At 46.4% G+C, this 19088-nt stretch overlaps 1 protein-coding gene across 1 annotated transcript; it reads right to left on the reverse strand.

Moving 5' to 3' along the window:
• Positions 1–29: 29 nt before the first annotated feature.
• TFIP11 (tuftelin interacting protein 11) lies at positions 30–16468 on the reverse strand. Its single transcript, XM_003761158.4, has 13 exons — positions 16287–16468; positions 13717–13935; positions 12106–12256; positions 11667–11823; positions 10332–10459; positions 9571–9723; positions 7988–8509; positions 7751–7857; positions 5138–5306; positions 3906–4149; positions 2153–2295; positions 1681–1846; positions 30–445 (listed from the first exon to the last, which is right to left on the reverse strand). Exons 2-13 carry the CDS (start codon positions 13923–13925, stop codon positions 90–92), a joined length of 2505 nt encoding a protein of 834 aa, XP_003761206.1. The 5' UTR covers positions 13926–13935; positions 16287–16468; the 3' UTR covers positions 30–89.
• Positions 16469–19088: the final 2620 nt, after the last annotated feature.

Below are 19088 nucleotides of genomic sequence, written 5' to 3' on the forward strand. Positions count from 1 at the left end.
TATCACGGATTCAGTGGGGTCCCAACAAGTTCTTTTTAAAAAGTCTTTAATACATCCTTTTTACAACTTTCCTGCCCAAGAGCCGTGCCCTACTTTGCCATATCAATCAGGCTTTGGAGGGAAGTGGGCACCCAAGTCTTCTCCCCTTGCACAAACACAACCCCCCGGTCAATATAGACCACAATCCGCCCAAACGTGTAGAGCTGTTTCCCTTCATGCCTTTTCCCGATAACAGGCATGAAAACAATGTTATGCTCCTCAGCTTTTGTTTGAATGAGGTCTTTAAAGTTCATGGGCACCGCGCTGGCTGCCATGCCTATGCCCCTCTGGGCCATGTTCTCGGCTTCTCGGCGTTCCTGCATGGCTTCATACTGGAAGTCTTTCCTGCGCTCTGTGTGGGTGAGATAGGCAATGTTTTCCCGGGCTCCAGGCTGCATGTAGGCCCCTGTGAAGGCAGAATCGGAAAAAATATAGATGTGATAATGAGGAAGTGCTTCAGAAAGAGAGAAACACAGAAAGTGAGGTGTTTACCTAATCCTGAGGTTAATACAAACTTCCTAAAAAACCCATTTGTCAGCTGTTTGAAGTTTAGCTCTGAACCAAAGTTCTGAAATAAAACGAGTCCTGTCCCTTTGGAAGAAATTTAAACAAGTAGCTTGGCAGGTTCACATCCAATCCAAAAAAGGTCACCGCCTATGGGATGACAGCATTTGGAAGGCCAAGCTGAGAGTCAGCGCTCAATAACACAAAGCAGAAAAGACTCAAAGGCTAAGCCTGCCCCTCCATGGCTGTGTAACCAGAAGCAAATCCCCCAGATCTCTGACCCCATCTCAGCTAAAAAATAAGGGCTGCAGATTTTCTTGTGACCATTAAGTACAGTGCTTTGCATGCTAACACGCTAAGAGCCAGTTCCTAGTTACAAAGAAAATAAATCTGCATGTTTAATAGCTTTAATGGTAAAACTACTTAATAAAACACTGACTAGGGGTTGGTCTGTGTGTCTTAAAAGCTCTCATCCACAGTTGTGGGCAAGTAAAAGCCTCAGTGTGTATTCTGAGTTAAGAGTCTTCTTCAAAGATCTCTGCAGCCAACTCCAGCCAGGACCCATTTAGACCTGATATATATTTGAAGTAGCACTTTATCAAGGTGCCATACTGGTAAGCATGCCACCCTGAATTCAGCCTCAGTACTGCCTGTGAGCTTAAGCTAATCCCTTCACCTCCCCTTGTCTCATTTGCTCACCTGTAAAACAGAAATAATGATAACCTTTAGCTCCCAGGAGTGTGGTGAGGAAAGCATTCTGCAATCCAAGCACTCTTTAAATGAGACCTATCTTTCATTATCTGATCTTCCCCCTCTCTTATGTGTATCATTATTTCCTTTTTATAGATTTGCCTGTGGTCACAGCCAGTGACAAGAGACAGGACTGTGAACCCCAAGTCCAGTACTCTTTCCTTTCCCCTTTCCTAGGCCAGTAGGGTGGGGACTGACAGAGAAAAATGGTATAAGCGCTCGAGCAGAGTTCCTGTCTATGGTAAAGAGGCCTTTCTGGCCAGTCTCTTCTTCTTTGAGGGCAGTGAATAACAAGGAAGCCAGCTTGGGAATCCTCAAGCAGTGTTAGAAGTGCTCCTTAGTCCTCCCCATCCCAGACCTTGGAGAAAAGGGGGCCGACCCACTCACCGACATTGGAAGACACAGCCCGGTTCATGATATCAAGTGCTTCATTGAATTTGTCCTTGATGGATGGATGGGCCAAAACCTGGTCTGAGAACATGGACTTCCATCCCAGGTACCATTTGGTGATCTCTTCATAATTTGGACTATTGCTGAGCCAGGAGCACAGAACCTAGCAAGGAACCAAAAATATTACTACAGGGCCACAGACCCAGGCAGAACGTTCAGACCAGTCACAGCAGTACAGTTAAAGCTCAGCTGAATGACTGCAATGTCTTCTACTCATCACTAGCCCAATTTCATTTTGCAGAGATGGAGTCATACCCACTCCAGCCCCCTAGCCTCTAGAGCATTCATAATTTGTCAGTTAGATATTTACTGACTCCAGGACACTTGATTCTCAGTCCTGTGATTCTTCAATTCCTTTTTTTGATTTTCTCTTCTTGTAGAAAATTAGATCTTTGTGCTATAAACATACCTGAAGCCATTTAGGAAAGAAATGTTTCTCGAGAAGTCCTACTAGGCTGGAGACAGAGATCATCCCTTCCCAGTCAATCACCCAATAAAAAGCATCCATGTGCTGCTGGTGAGGGTTAATGATCAATTCATTAAGACACATTCCTGGAAGAGTGCAAAGAAAAATAGTAACATGATATTAATGAAGGCTCCAATATGACCCTGTTTGTGAGGCTCTCCAAGAAAAAAAAAATTAGGACTTATTAATGGTCCAAGTCCATTACTGTTAGAAGGAGAAGTGGTCTACCTTAAATATCAGTTGTAAGCTTTAGACGTAGCAGATTTTAAACCAATTTTCTTTTAATCTAAGAATAAGTTATTTCAAGATTTTTTAAAGTAAGAAGAGGGCACAAAGTTTAAGAATTCTAATGGATGTCCCACCCTAAGGAATATTCAATGTAAATCTATAATAAAAGCAAAGCAGGTGCAGTTAAAAGTCCAGCACACAGAGTGGTTCGTAGATGTTTGCTGGAAGGAGCTAATACAGAGAAAATTTTTCATTGGGAAGGGGATTGTACTAATGAGAGAACTCCCTTAGGACGCTTCCTCAAGCTGGAGGATTCTAGGATATGGGGAAAGTGTCAGTTAGAAGTAGAGATTTAGGATTGATTTAGGGGCAGCTTCAGCATGGAAGCGGCAATAGTGTGGAAGAAACACTGGCTGTAAAGTCTACCTGGGATCAACTCCTATGACTGATACTGAAGCTGTGATCTTTAGCAAGGGGGACTTATAAAATGAGATTGCCAGATTAGATGAAGCATTTAACAGTTCTAAATCTACAATCCTGTGAATAAGATAGAGCATTCTAGAAAATTGATACTGAAAATAAGTACAAGGGCAGGCATTCATATCATGTCTCCTGTGGACTAGGCATGTGCTATGCGCTTTGTAAATATCTCATTTGATCCTCAAAGCCCTGGGAGGTAGATGCTATTTTGATCTCTATTTTAAAATTGAGGAAACCAAGGCAAACAGGTTAAGTGACTTGCTCAATGTCACACAGCTAGTGAATGTCTGTGGCAGAATTTGAACTCGGGTTTTCTGACTCCAGGTTCAGCCCTCTAACCCTGGGGCACCTAGCTGTCTTTGATTTAGGAGGGAGATAATATTCTGTTAGACTAAAAGCTGTAAAATGGCTAAACAATCTAAAGCATACAAATGGAATATCTGACTATAAAGAGAGAATAAAGAATATTAAAAATTTAAAAAGAACTAGTAAAACTTTTACAAAGTGATAGAAAATAGCTAAAGCCAAAACCCAACACATACAATTACTACAATTTAAATAACATCAGCATGCTGAAGCGGGTGATTTCAGGGCCCAGTACAACCATCAGTATTAATCATTGACTTATAAATATCAAAGGACCCAAACTCTTATGTAGCAAGTGATAAAACTATCTGGAGGGAGTATTCTAAAGTCAGGGCTTAGCACAGTGTTGGGCACACAGTAGTTTCTCAAAGGTCAGCTGAGTGACAGTTACTAAATGTACTAAGAAACGCACGTGTTTGCTAGGAATTGTTTATGTCACAACAGAAGATGTCAATAAAATTTTTTAAGTGTAAACAGTTGTAACAGATAACAGGGATATCATAAGATATAACAACGCTATTATAAGAAGCAAAAATTTGTATCTTAAGACTTGAGGCTGGTCCTCAGGAGCCTCTACACAGAAGCTATCCACCCCCAGGACCCATCCTTCCGATCATCTCACCTAACTTGGGCACGATGTTTTTGACCATGAAAGCCTCCCAGGAGCCTGGAGTAAATACATCCTTCCAGGGCTGGAGGATGAGCTTGGCAGAGGAATCACTGGGATGCCATTTCTGCAGAGCACTGGATAACTTGTTACGGATCGGGGAGTACAAAGGCTCCAAGCGGGACTGCATGAGTGGAAGCCAGGGGTGTATCCATGAGTGGATGGGCACGGTGTCTGTCAGAGGATTCCAGTTTTCAACCTAGAAAAGAAAGCAAGACAAAGCAGAGACACCTAAGGGGGAAGTTTTCAGAGCTGTTCTGTCACCTCCGGGAGAGAGGGCGAGGCAGTCTGAGGCAAACCCAGGAGGCCACTCTGAACCTGCTTTTTCTCCAACAAAGAAGACTTCTGTCTAAAATTCCATCCCTGTACTTGTAATCCTCACAATCTTGGCAAAAAGTAGGCTGCCAATTCTATAGGGCAAGCCAAGGGGGAATGGGCAAGTGTGGGCATTTCAACTTGGACAAAATTGGCCAGTCCTTCCACCCCTCATCCAGGTTCTGCCCCAAGTACCAGAGCAGATAGAGATGAATAACATGCAGCCCCTGTTTCCCTTCTTAATTCTAGATAACAAGACTCTCTCCCTTGGAACCTCCCCTACCTCCTCCACTCCCCAGGATGGCCTGACCTAGACAGGGGAGACAAGCTAAGATGGGTAAACTGAGTAACCAGATGCATTCTAAGAGTTCAGAGGAGGGGAAACTTCAAGGAATAGGGAGGACAGAGCCAAGGAAAGAAGGAAGGGGCACTCGAGGTCTGGGACCAGCACAAGCAGATGGTGAGGAAGTACAGGAGTGAAGAACAAATTCAGAGTTCAGAAGGTCACTCAGAAGCCTGACCCAGGGGCTGGAGGCAGACTGGAAAGGCCCAGAATGCAGAACTGAAGCCTCTGACTTTGTCTGGTCATGGGAAGTGACACAAACATAATCACTGTGCTTTACAAGATGAATCTGGCAGGGCGTGTGGGATGAGTGAAAGGGGAAAGTGCCCAAGGGATGATTAGAAAGTTTTCATAACAACCTAAACAAGCAAAGGGTGAGAAATAGGTGGGGGCAAACACAGGAGAGCTCCCTCATTTGAGAGCCACAGCTATGTTCGCAGGGTTCTGGGGTGCTGCTGCCAAGAGGTGCCCAACATAAAGAGCCAGCAAGTCCCTCCTGAAGGCCACTGTGGAGACCTGATCACTCTACCTCCTTCTGCAGTTTGGGGAAGATGAGCTGGTCCAGTATGTTATCCAGGATCCACACCGGAATAATATGAACCCAACTATCCAAAAAGTCCACCATCGGGTCACAGTTTCTTGGCTGCCACTGAGTTACGATATTTCGAACAAAAGGCATCCACATTTCCCAGATGAGCCTACAGAGTCAGAAGGGGAAGTAAATTACATGGAATTAGAAGAAAGCCCGTGGCTACCTCTCTAAAAACAGATGGACACGAACAGAGGCAACCTGTCACCCCTGGGGACAGACACAGAGCACACGGCAGTTCAGGAAACAGGGCACTGAAAGGGCAACAGATTTAAGCTCACTTTACCCCTGGCACCAACTAAGTGCTAGCACTGGGGTCAGTTCCCACCTGACCTTCTATGGGGAAGATGAGCACACATTAAATGATACACCGAATAAATATAAAGTTAATAAATCCAAATGGACAGAGTAGTTTAATACAAGGTGCTCTGGGAAAGAGGGCACTAACCCTTGGAGAAATAAGAAGAGGATCATGCAGATGGGCTCAAGCTCCATATTATAGGAAGAGAGGGATTCTGAGGGGTCAGAAGGGAGGCCCAGAAGACGGCCAGAACAAAGGCATGGACACATCAAGTGGAGGGTCACTTGTGAAGAGCAGAGAAGGCCACATGGCAGATCTCAGCAGTCAGGAAGCAGAATCAGGCCCAATGAGGCTGGAAAGTGAGGATCGAGCTGGGCTTTAACAGCTAACTAGAGGGGCGTCAAGCTGATTTAGAGACAGAGAGAAGTCACCAAGGGAGGCTGACATGGCCAGGTCTGCACTGAGATAGAGTTAGGCACACATTCTGGAGACTAAGGAAGACACTGCTGCAGGAGGGGATAATGACCACGTGAATGAAGTTATGGGAATGGAGGAGAACCAGATGGGAGGGCTTCTACATCCCAACAGCAAAACTTGGCAAATGGAGGGGAGGGAGACTGAGAAGTCCACAGTAAGCCTGAGGTTATGAACTTAGGAGCCTAAAATACAATGTGCCCTTCAACAAAAACTGGGAAGTTTGAAAGAGGAGAATGTTAAGATGAATTAGTTCTGGACATGGTGGAGCATCTAATATATAATGGGCCACTGATGGTATGGAACTGGATTTCAGGGAGGAGACTGGGTCTGCACAGAGGCAACAGCTAATACTATGGGAGATGATGAGTTTCTTGGGGAACAGATTAAGGATTCTTAACCTGGCTTCTGGATAGCTTTTAGGAGGTCTGTGGATTTTTTTAAAAATAGGTGATAAAATTTGGAACACAAGTTTTTTGGAAAGGTGAAGGCTGAAAACTATCTTTGCATGTATTTGGAAAAATAAAATACTATTAAAATTCTTTAAAAGGGTAATAATTATTTCATTAAAACAGCTCTTGAGCCAGCACTGCCACTAGGGGATCTGTATCCCAAGGAAATCATAAAGGAGGGAAAAGGACCCACGTGTGCAAAAATGTTTGTATCAGCCCTTTTTGTACTGGCAAGGAACTGGAAACTGAGTGGATGCCCATCAGTTGGGGAAGAGCTGAATAAGTTATGGTACCTGATGGTAATGGAATATTATCTTTCTATAAAAAATGATGAACAAGCTGATTTTAGAAAGAGCTGGAAAGATTTACATGAAATGATGTGAGTGGAACAAGCAGAACCAGGAATACATTGTACCCAGTAATGGTAAGAATGTGTGATGATCAACAATGGAAGACTTGGTTCTTCTCAATGGATCACTGATCCATAGCAATCTCAATTGACTTTGGACAGAAAATGTCATCTGCATCCAGAAAAAAATCTAAGGAGAGACTGAATGTAAATCAACACATGCTATGTTCACTTCTTTTTTCTGTTTTTTTTTTTTTTTTTTTTTTTTATAGCTCCCATGATTTTTCCCTTTTGCTCTGATTTTTCTCTCCCAACATGATTTATAAAGCAAATATAAATAAATAAACAAATTTAAAATAATCTTTTCCTTTTTAGACCTATGTGATTTCAAGAGAGAGAGAGAGAGAGAGAGAGAGAGAGAGAGAAGAGGAAGGGAAGGAGGGAGAAAGAGAAAGACATGGGTTTTACCAGACTGCCAAAGGGGTCAAGAGACAAGAGCACAAGAAGGTCCAGTATAGTGAGATTGACCTTTGGGGAACACCTGGAGTTGGGGAGCATGAGACAGAGCGAAGGCAAATCAGGACAGAGAAGTGTGAAAGTGAAGCCCCAGAGTGGAGAGAGGCCCCGGGAGGAGAGGGGAGATGAGACAGCCAGGATGTCACTGCTAACTCTGGAGAGTGGTTTGGGCTGGGTGGCAAAGGGTATGGAGTAATGCAGGTGCTACTCAAGGGTTTGGCAGGGCCAGGCCTGTGGCTCAGTCTTTTGGCTACAAGTCCAGGGTTCGTTCTAAGACACAAGAAGTATTCTAGGAGCAATAAGACCACCATGGGTGGCCCAGTTCTGATATCTAAAAGCCCAGCAGCAAGGGAAGCCGCTGCTGTAGCCGCCCCATCACAGGACAGCTGGCCTGAGGCACAGGCTCAGAGCCCCGAGCACCCCCAGGAGGCACCAGGGAAGCAGCGCACTGCTCATGTCACCTGTGGAAAGCATCCGCCGCAAGGTCTTGGCCCCCGTGGGATAGGATCTGATCATTCTCCAAAAGGCTCTTCCACTTGGCGATGATGCCAGTGCCATAAGTGCAGTCCTAAACACAAAAACACACAGGGTCACTTCTGAGAATGCAGGCCATCCGTGGGCATCAGCTAATACCTCCTCCCCAGAAAGGGCAGCCCAAAGCCACTCGCCCGTGTGTCCCCCGCTGGGCCGGCACTGACCTTGAGGGGATCCCAGTCCTTGAAGTAATCCTTCATGAGCGGGTAGACGATGGCCACCGCCAGGTCCACGCGGTCTGACATGCGGTATTCCTCATAGTACTTATCCTGGAGGGTCTCAAATATCCGGGCACACTCGTCCAGTGTCAGCGGGTCCCGGCAGTCAGGTTGCATCCTTCGCTCACACTCCTCCACCATCTCCAGGACCTTGCTGAGGTTGGTGATCACCGTCTCCTCGTGGGACAGCACCTCGGACATTTTCTCTAGCTCGTGGGTCAGGTTGACGACCATGTCTCTCTCGTACTGCAGCTGCCGGTCGTTCTGGATGATCTCCTGCTCCGTGATGTCGATGAGGAGCTGGAGGTTGTGCTCCAGCTCGGGCAGGGCAAAGGCCTGTGGCTTGGCGTCTTTACCTGGCAGTGGCAGCTGCTGCTGCTGGACACCGTCCTCAGGGATGTTGTGTTTGTGGCTGATCTGGCTGTAACTGTAATAAACCTTCTGCTCTCGACCCGTCATGTCAATCACCTGGTAGGCCACCAGAAGAAAGGGTGGGATTAGCACTGGAGCCCCTCCCCCTGCTACCCCAGGGGGCTTGGTCCCCAAACACCCTCTAGGCAAAGACAACCTTGGGACGAGAGCATTGGGTGCTGATGCCAGTTGCCCCAGCTACTTCCTACTTGTGCCTGTAGCTGAGCCACTTAACCTGATCCTCAGTGTCCCATTTGCATCACCCATCCTGTAGGTACACGGTGAGACAAATGCTGTATAAACTTAATGCCTTTTAGAAATGCGCATTGTCATGTTTCAGATTTAAAACTGGAAGGGGCCCAGGCCAAGCCCTCACTGGATATATGAGGAAGGGAGGCGACCTGCTCCGTGACAGGCCAGGCACTGTCCCAAATAGGAGGTCGGGCTTCTGGCATGAAGTTCAGCACTGAGCCAACAAAAACGTGGACACCAATCAAAGCTTCTCAACCATCCAGTTTGACCTGCGGAACTTTCTGGAAAGTCCTGTGAGAAGCCCTGGGGGAATCCTCAGCCACAACCTCCTAGCCCTTGGATACCCCTGAAAACTGGGCAGCCAGAACCTGCCAGGGCCAGGCCTGGAGTGGGGCATGCCAAGAAATTTTTCCACATATGCTCAAATTCAAGGCTCCTCCCAATGAAATAGCCAGTTTTCCATTTCAACATGACAAGTTACCCGTTTCTTAGTTAAATAAAAATCTCTTATTTCAAACTGGGCTTTGTTATGAATTGTTACCATTATGAGCACAAATCTGTAGATGATTGAATCACAGAATTTCAGAGTAAGATAGGCTCCTGGAGACCACTTGGAATCCCTAACCGCATCAGGAACAGGGAATAGGACGGTCTGGCCCCCCACCCTCCCACCTGCCTGCTGCATGGCTCTGGTGAATCTGGCGCTGTTCTCAGAGCCAGAGGAACGAGGCTCATCCCGCTTCCAAGGGACAGACGCTCACACCCTCCCCCAAGTCTGTTGTTCCAAAGGCTAAACCCACACAATGAGACACAGAGTTCATTCTAAACAATCTCAGGATAAAGTCCAATTTCAAAATTCACTGTACCTTAACCTGGGAAAGCTCCTTCTGGGGGGCAGAAAGTTTCTTGCCAATTCTGCCTTTTGCCTTCAATTCTTCAACTGTCTTATAGGAATATTTAGGTTTCTTCTTGCCCCCACTGGGATCTTTCCGCCACTGGCTGAGCTCCTTCTGGAACTCCTGAGCAAAGCAATAAAAATGAAAATGACCATCTGCATACAGAGAGAACTATGGAGACTGAATGCAGATTAAAGCATACTATTTTCACCTTTAAAAAAAAAAACAGGGATTAGATCAGTCTAGAAAAGGAAAGGACTGATTCACAGCATGACAATTATCGTCAAGCTGCTGAAAGAGATTCAGCCTCCACTGGTAACGCTCCCCGACCTACGACATCCCAAGAAAATAAATCCATGGAACACTGGCAGCAGATGCCCCAAAGTGGCAGAACGCTTCCTCCCACGGCAGTTTGTACCACACGCCCAGCAAATCCAACAAGAATGAGAAACAGTATGTTATGTTGACAGCTTCTCCAGAAAGGAAACAAAGACAAAGACAGTTTGCAGACAAATCTTGGCAGCCCAAGATTTTGTTGACAGTCAAGGCTTGCACACTGTTCGGCAGGAGAAGCCAAAAGGGTTTACTACCCAATGACTGAACCCACAGAACCAGGGAAATAAAGGGGCCCTGTCCCAAGTGGCGCAGCAGATAATGTAAAGACATTCGGGGCTCCCAAGGAGCCAGCTCTGCATTAGAGCCAGCCACCTCCCTCTGGCCTCCCAAGTTACCTCCTCAGCCTCTTCTTCCGAGTCAACCACAGGGAAATCTTGTACTGACTGAGTGGTCCGTTCTGAGCCATAAGCGCCCACAGCACCCTTGCCTTTTCTCTGCTTGGCTTCAATTGGGTTAATGATACCTGTCAAAATGCACAGAGAATGTCAGCTTGGTGACATGGCTCAGCAGAGGAGCCTTTTAAAGAAGAAATAGGGGCAGCTAGATGGCTCAATGGATAGAGCACTGGTCCTGAATCAGGAGGACCCGAGTTCAAATCAAGCTTCAGACACTTACTAGCTATGTGACCCTAGGGAAATCATTTAATCCCAGTTGCATAGAAGAAAGATAGAAGGGAGAGGGGAAAAGAGGGAGACGAGAAAGGGGGAAAGAGGAAGAAGAGGAAGAATAGAAACAGAGAAACACAGTGGTCCATATCTACACATCTCTGCAACCTACTCCAGGCAGTGGCTGACATCCAAGCAAACAGGCCAGGGCAAGGAAGATGATTTAGACTCATCAGAGCATGGGAAATGGGAGGGACCCCCCACCCCACCCTATCTTGTTTAACTGTCATACTTTAAAGAGACTGAAACCAAACAAGAGGAAGTGACATCTCCAGCAGGGGCTGACAATCACTAACAGAACCTGGGTTTCCTGTCTTTCTCCCCAATGTAGGTTCAGGGTCAGAACACAGAGGGGATAGAGGGCCAGTCTCAGAGGTGGGAATACCTAGGTTCTTCTAAATAACTCACTCATCCTCTCACATTTCTAGGTAACTCTGAATATGTTTTAGAGAAGATACCAAACCGCATTAATGGTAACAAAGCTAGTATAGCCCTCCAGGTCTGCAAAGAGCTTTATAATATGCTTTTTCATTTGTTTCCCACAACCCTGCGAAGTAGGTGTGATTATTATGTCCATTTTACAGATGAGAAAAGTAAGGCTGAGAGAATAGTGAAGTGACTGGCTGGAGAACGAAAAGGCAAACCACTTCAGTATTTCTACCAAGAAAATTCCAAATAGAGTCACAGAAAGCTAAACACAAAATGGAAAATGACTGAACATTGACAACGCAGTAACCACCTAATTTTTTTATATATATAATCAACATTTGGAAATAATCAAAGTATCTTTTTTTTTACAATCTGCAATCTAGGATTTCCATAATATAGATAGGTTTTCTCCTGGCCTTATTCTAAATTAACAATGTCATAATATATATTTTATAAATATATTCACCTAGTTTCTCTTTCAAGAGTCTCAATTTTCAAGCACCTTTCAATGCCACATCCCAGTAAAAATTAAAAGGGAAAGGAAAAAAAAAACTATTCACATCCTATTTGACTTACCTTGTGCATTCTTCCCAAGGCCCTTTCCTGGGACATAACCCATCTTCTGCAAAAGCTTCTGGCCTATTCCTTTGGTGTGCCTTTCCCAGCTGCCAAAATCCGTGAAAGACTTGGCTCCCCCTACAAATCCTTTCTGGCTAGGTTTAAAATTGCCACCCTGAGGAGACAAAAAAGAAAGAAGACCTGAAAAGTTTTGCCTGAATCAAAAATTTATTTGCAATACACAATGGAGAATTGGGAGGAAATGTACTTGCGTTCTTAAAAACCCCAAAATGAAAGAGACCTTTTCAGAATAAAATCTGGTGTGCCCCTTCTTCCCTCCTGGATTGACTATAAGCACCTCAAAGCCTGGACTACAAGGCTATTAGTTATAAGCTGTGCAACGTGCAAGATCCTATAAGGATGTGAGCACCTTCCCAACTGTCTGGCAAAACCTTACTGTTTTTAGTTTCTTTGGTCCAAAATCTTTAGGAAAATCCTCCTGCTTAACAGGTTTTTCCTCCTCATCCGAATCCTCCTCATCGGCTTCCTCGGCAGCTTTCTTCAGTCCAGCACTAATGAAGTTCACAGGAGCAGAAAAGTCTCTGGAGCTGAAATATAACCCAAAAGAAGTGATTATAAAGACTGTTCTAGAGAATCCTGTTCAGCTGGCAGGTGCCACCGCAATCACATATGAGGAAAGGCCTCATAGGAAATGTAGCTTTCAAAGGTTTCATTTTAAAAGATGATTAACCCATTTAAATCCAACCAAACAGCTGTAGCCTAGTAAACGAGCCATCTATGTAACACAATGAATACCATCTAGTTCAAAAAAATCCAAGTCTCTGCCACACATTCAAATGCAAACCTTGCAAACAATAATTTTAATTAAAAAAATCAAAGATCCAAAGGATTTGAGTCCATTTGATCTTCTGTTCCACTCAAAAAACCTCCATGAATCTAAATGACCATGGCAACAAGAATAGCCAAATGAAAAGAATCTTGTAGGACAAAGCTCTGACAAAGAAAGCAGAACCATTACTAACAATTCACGTGAGGAAATGATTATGCTAATAACATATTGTGTCTTTAACCACTTGTGAAGCAAAATGTTAGAAAACTGCACAACCATGAAATCAACAACATGAATATTCAAAGGCATAAGAAATTAATGCCACAATAAACACAAGAGGGATTTACAAATTACCTACTTCAGAGACACTTTAACAAATGTTATTTAATCCAATTTTCTTACTGAATAAATACAATTATTTTGAGCAATCAAGAGAAGTTAGGAAAATCTCAAGAATGAAAAGAACTAAAAGTCACTTAGCAGGACAGAGTGGGACATGAGAATCCATCAACTAATATAAAAGTCTCTGTCACGATACCTCACATGTATAAAGCCGTCACTACTGACTCACTGCCAGGAGAACCCTTAGAACTCTTGAAGTGATTATAGTAACTAACCACACACATCAGTGAAAAAGCCAGTTTAGACTCTCTCCCATTCCTCAAATTATGGTGTACTTCCTCATTTATACGCACATGTCACATCCCCTCTCAGAATGTCCATTCCCTAAGGGAAGGAACTTTCTCCTTGCTGCTTCTCTGGGTTATCTTCAGCATCTCTCACAATTCTTTCAATAGCTGACCCTTAACAGAAGCTTTATGAATGAATGAATGCTGATCAGGATCTATAAAATGATGGTGCTTATCCCAGGTCTCTAAGGATCTCTCTTTGAATGGTCTATACAACTACTCATAGATTCATAATCTGTGGCTGCAGGAATGAGTGCATACCCAGTCTTTACCTACATATCAACATGCTCTATTCAGTAGAGTTTACTGACCAATAACCAATATATTAATGAACGATATCCTGCCCTGCAATGAAACCCAGAGCAGAAATGCTGACCTCTTAACTGGCACATGCTCTCCTGAGGAATGACTGAACATGACCCAGATGTGATATTCTAGCTTCTGAATCAGAAGAAGAGTACAGCTGGCTACATCTAATTGGCCCAACTGTACGCTAAAGCAGCCCACCCTGGATGGTAAACCCAAATACCGTTTGCCTCCAAAGCTGGGCCGCTCATCCTCAAGGTCGCGCTCAGCCCAGACTCCGTATGTGGCCTCCTCCTTGGTTTGCCAATGACGCTGGCGGTTCGGATTGAATTCGTTCTGGAGGTCCCAGTCCGTGATCTCAAAATTCTCCATCTCATCTTCTTCCTCATCAATGGCTCCTTCGCCCTCTCGGTAGAGATGAGACAGCGACATGGTGGTAATCCTGGTGAAGAGAGGGAGAAAGAGATGAAAAGTGCAAGACTCTGTGACAACCCTTAAGCCTGGAGCCTGTCTACAGCTGTACAGTCATACAGCATATGACCCTCTGGCTGCCTCTTGAAGAAATATCCTGATAATGAGCTCCTGACTGCTCACAATGAACTCTAATGTCAAATGGTTCTAATTAGTAGGAAGTTCTTCCCTCCGTCAAGGTGCAATCTGCCTTCTTGTACTTTCCATTCATTGTGGATATGTGATAACCGCTTTTAGCACCCAGAGAATATTAGAATCAACCGGAGTCAGAATAAGGGAAAATGCTTGACCTTTATTCTTTGTGGAGGTGAGGGGGAATGGCCATACGAAGTGAGAGCAGACCCAACACGAATCAGGCCAGCAGCGCCTCTGCCTCTCTCTCTCTCCACCCACCAAATCGTCTCTCCATCATCTTCTATACAACACATCAAAACTTGCACAGGGAGTGGGCAGGGCCATTCTTTCTCCAAGCATATATTGTCCAATTGCTATTTAGCCTCACGTGCTTGGAACCTCAGTGCAATGACTCAAGAGCTTCAGCCCATTACATCGAAATAATTCTGCCCTCAAAGACCAAGAAACATTAAATCGTATCCCTCTTTGTTTTTTTCTTTATTTTCTTTAAAATGTTTGAAGATACCAATCATGCCCCCCTTTCCACCCAGATAACTAAAAATGTCAGTCTTACACAACTTTAGGACCTCAATAAATTGGAGGAACATCAGTTAGCTTTTTTTCTGAAAAACTACCGATGCTGGCAACAAACAAAACAGGAGACACTTGTGGAACCTCAGTAAATAGCAAGGATCAATTGAAGGAACTGGAGAAAGGAAGGTAAATATCTTAAAAGAGGGCAGCATAAAATAATGAAGGAAAGTATTGGATGTAAGAGTAAAAAAAAAAAAAAAAATCTTAGAAGCCATTAAAGTTCATCACTGATTTTGCAAAAGAAGACAAGGAAGCTTCCAAGAGGAAGAGGCTTGTTTGAAGCCAACAAGAAACAACAGCAGAAACAAGACTCAGAGGTAATAGGCTGTTTTTGAGAAATCTTCAATTGCTTTCGTTTGGCTCATTCCAGGTTTTAAGTATGGGTGTAATGCAAAGAAAGCCTCGGATGAAACACTTTTAAACAATTTAAAAAATCCTGCTATTACTCACGTTATTATGTGTCTATAACAGAGGTTCTAAAGCAGGGCGTTTTCTGACGCTGACATTTGCCAGAAACGTAATTGTGCACAGGGGAACGACCTCAGTCCCTTCCTCTGCAAAGTAAGAGCGCTGGGTGTGTTGTAGAGCAGTGGGCTGGGGCAGCTGGGGAGCACAGGGGAAGCCCGCCAGCCAGACCACCTCGGACACTCAGAAATGATGCCAGCCTGATGACACATCACCCCGGCAGGGGGTCTGCACTCTGCAACTGACGCTGGCTTGGTAGTGACCACTGAGCAAAATGCCTCCCATCCAAGTTCCAAGGCGCCTCCCAGCCCTGACATCCCAGTTCTAGGCTCCCTCCCGCCCCGATGTTCCCCGTTCTAGGCTCCCTCCCGGCTCTGACGGTCCCCGTTCTAGGCTCCCTCCCGCCCCGACGTCCCCGTTCTAGGCTCCCTCCTGCCCTGACGTTCCCCGTTCTAGGCTCCCTCCCGGCTCTGACGGTCCCCGTTCTAGGCTCCCTCCCTCCCTGATGTTCCCCGTTCCAGGCCCCCCCCCCCGACGTTCTAGGCTCCCTCCCCACCCCTGACGTTCCCCGTTCAGGCCCCCCCCCGACGTTCTAGGCTCCCTCCCCACCCTGATGTTCCCCGTTCCAGGCCCCCCCCGGCGTTCAGGCTCCCTCCCCACCCTGACGTTCCCCATTCCAGGCCCCCCCGACGTTCTAGGCTCCCTCCCCACCCTGAGTGTTCCCCGTTCCAGGCCCCCCCCGACGTTCTGGGCTCCCTCCCCACCCTGATGTTCCCCGTTCCAGGCTCCCTCCCTCCCTGACGTTCCCCGTTCCAGGCTCCCCCCCTATGACGTTCCCCGTTCCAGGCTCCCCCCCCCACTGGCGTCCCCCGTTCTGAGGCTCCCTCCCTCCCCTGACGTTCCCCGTTCCAGGGCTCCCCCCTGACGTTCCCCGTTCCAGGCTCCCTCCCGCCCTGACGTCCCCCGTTCTAGGCTCCCTCCGGCCTGACGTTCTCTGCCGCGCCGGGAAGGACCCTGGCCCTGCAGCCCTGAGACCGCGCTTCCTCCCGGGGGGAGCCTCGCCCCCCGCGGCCTCCGGACTCTCCCCCAGACCCCGGGCCCTCGGCCCTTCCGGAGACACCTGCTCCGGGTCCCCAGCTCCGCCCTTACCTCTAGGGGACCCGGACCCGGGTCTGGCGTCAGAGGGTCCTCGCTGCGCCGTCACCACCGCCGGCGCCTCCCAAACTCCGGCCTCCTCCCGACTGCCCCAGGGTCCGAGCCCAGAGTTCACCACAGGAACTGGCCGCCAACGGAAGACCGAGTTCGGCGCGCCGGAAGTGACGCTAGAAACGCCCGCCCCCACACGGAAGTGGTTACCTTGGGAATAAGCGAAGCTCGCCCTAGAGCGGCCTCATCTCTATGGTTTTGGAAGACCTTCAGTGGATGTGAAAATGAGCCCATTAGCGAAACACTTTCCTAACCCCCTCAATATGCGGGGTTTGGCGGTCTGGGGGGGAGGCTGCCATGTTACTGCCCGGAGCCCGGGTGACCTGAGGCTGACTTCCACGTTTCTCTGTGCACGTCCCGACGTGGGGACTTTCTATGCTGATTCTTTCCTTGGCCCCTGTGCTTTCTGAGAAGCGGCCCCATCCCGGGGAAATGGGCCCAGGAGCGGTGATAGCGCCGGGGCCGGGACAGGCCGCCCCCTCCCCCTCCCCCGGATCGCGGGTGCCGACTGAGCTCCGCCCGCTCCCCTGCGGCCTGAGACAAAGAAAGCCCGGGCAGCCCGGACCTCGCTCCGTTTGGGCCTTCTCGGGCCGAACGGGGGAGGGGGGGAGGGGGAGAATTGGGGCGGGGGAAGAAGAGGGACATTGGAGGTGACCCTGTGGCTGGGAGAGGGAGAGGCAGAATAGCTTCTCCTCTTTTTTCTCCCTCTCCTTTTCTGTCTTTTTGTATCTCCCTCTCTATCTCTCTTCCTCTCATCTCTCTCTTTTCCTGTCTACCTGTCTTCCTTCTTTTTTCTCTTTCCCTCTCTTCTCTCTCCCTCCTTTTTTTCTGTCAATTTCCCTCTCCTCTCTCTCCTCCTTTTTTCTGTCAATTTCCCTCTCCTCTCCTCCTTTTTTCTGTCAATTTCCCTCTCCTCTCTCTCTCCTCCTTTTTTCTGTCAATTTCCCTCTCCTCTCTCTCCTTTTTTCTGTTAATTTCCCTCTCCTCTCTCTCCTTTTTTCTGTCAATTTCCCTCTCCTCTCTCTCCTTTTTTCTGTCAATTTCCCTCTCCTCTCTCTCCCTCCTTTTTTCTGTCAATTTCCCTCTCCTCTCTCTCCTTTTTTCTGTCATTTCCCCTCTCCTCTCTCTCCTTTTTTCTGTCAATTTCCCTCTCCTCTCTCTCCTTTTTTCTGTCAATTTCCCTCTCCTCTCTCTCCCTCCTTTTGTTCTGTCAATTTCCCTCTCCTCTCTCTCCCTCCATTTTTTTGTCAATTTCCCTCTCTTCTCTCTCCTCCTTTTTTCTGTTTCTTTCCCTCTCCTCTCTCTCCTCCTTTTTTCTGTCAATTTCCCTCTCCTCTCTCTCTCCTCCTTTTTTCTGTCAATTTCCCTCTCCTCTCCTCCTTTTTTCTGTCAATTTCCCTCTCCTCTCTCTCTCTCTCCTTTTTCTGTCAATTTCCCTCTCCTCTCTCTCCTTTTTTCTGTTAATTTCCCTCTCCTCTCTCTCCTTTTTTCTGTCAATTTCCCTCTCCTCTCTCTCCTTTTTTCTGTCAATTTCCCTCTCCTCTCTCTCCTCCTTTTTTCTGTCAATTTCCCTCTCCTCTCTCTCCTTTTTTTCTGTCATTTCCCCTCTCCTCTCTCTCCTTTTTTCTGTCAATTTCCCTCTCCTCTCTCTCCTTTTTTCTGTCAATTTCCCTCTCCTCTCTCTCCCTCCTTTTGTTCTGTCAATTTCCCTCTCCTCTCTCTCCCTCCTTTTTTTCCTGTCAATTTCCCTCTCCTCTCTCTCCTCCTTTTTTCTGTCTCTTTTCCTCTCCGATCTCTCCCTTTCTCTGTCTCTTTTGCTCTTCTCTCTTGTCTTTGCCTCTCTACCTGTCTTTCTCTTTCTGTCTCTCTTCTCTCTTGTCTTTCCCTCTCTACCTGTCTCTCTCCCTTTCTCTCTCTCTTTCCTTCTCCTCCTCCCTCATTTTTCCATTTAAAAAAAAAAATTCTAAACCCAGAACATTTCTAAATACAAAGCATAAAGGTCACTCGAATGGTTTCACAATGATGATTTTTTTTCAAAAGTTTATAATAGATTCATGCTTCACTTTCAAACTTTGCAGTTTGAGTTTCCTTCTGAACTTTCTTCTGTGTGATTTTTAAAATGTTAAGTGGCCTACATTTGGGGGAGGAATCATTGTTAACTCTGAGACCTTCCAGATGGCCGAGAGTCAGACAGAGACAGAGAGAGACAGAGGGAACTTCCTTCTCATCCCCACCTCCAGGGTCTCCAAAGTTCTAGTTTCTGTTTGTTGGCTGGTTCTGCTTGTTTGTTGATTGGTTGGAGGCCAAAGGCACTTGAAATACAATGATCCAATTAGCTTCAATCAGCATTGTTAGACTAAAGGTCAATGCAGTGAATATTCTGGGTCACTGGGAGACCAGCTCGCCTTCCCAGATTGTCTCCAAGCTGCCTCCGAGTGAGAAGCCCTCATTTACTTTTGGGGTCTTCCCAAAGCACTGGGCTGGAGTCAGCAAGATTCATCACCCTCCCTTGTTCAAATCTGGCATCAGACACTTATTAGCTGTGAGACCCTGGGCAAGTCACTTCACCCGGTCTGCCTCAGTCTCCTCATCTGTAAAATGAATTGCAGAAGGAAACAGCAAACTACTCCAGCATCATTACCAAGAAAACCCCAAATGGGGTCAGGAAGAGTCAGACAGGACTGAATGACAACAAAAACAAAAGAAAACTTAATAACAGCATTTATGAAGTGCTTTAAGGTTTGC

This window comes from Sarcophilus harrisii, chromosome 1, assembly GCF_902635505.1.
Source record: "Sarcophilus harrisii chromosome 1, mSarHar1.11, whole genome shotgun sequence".
Classification (NCBI taxonomy): Eukaryota; Metazoa; Chordata; class Mammalia; order Dasyuromorphia; family Dasyuridae; genus Sarcophilus; species Sarcophilus harrisii.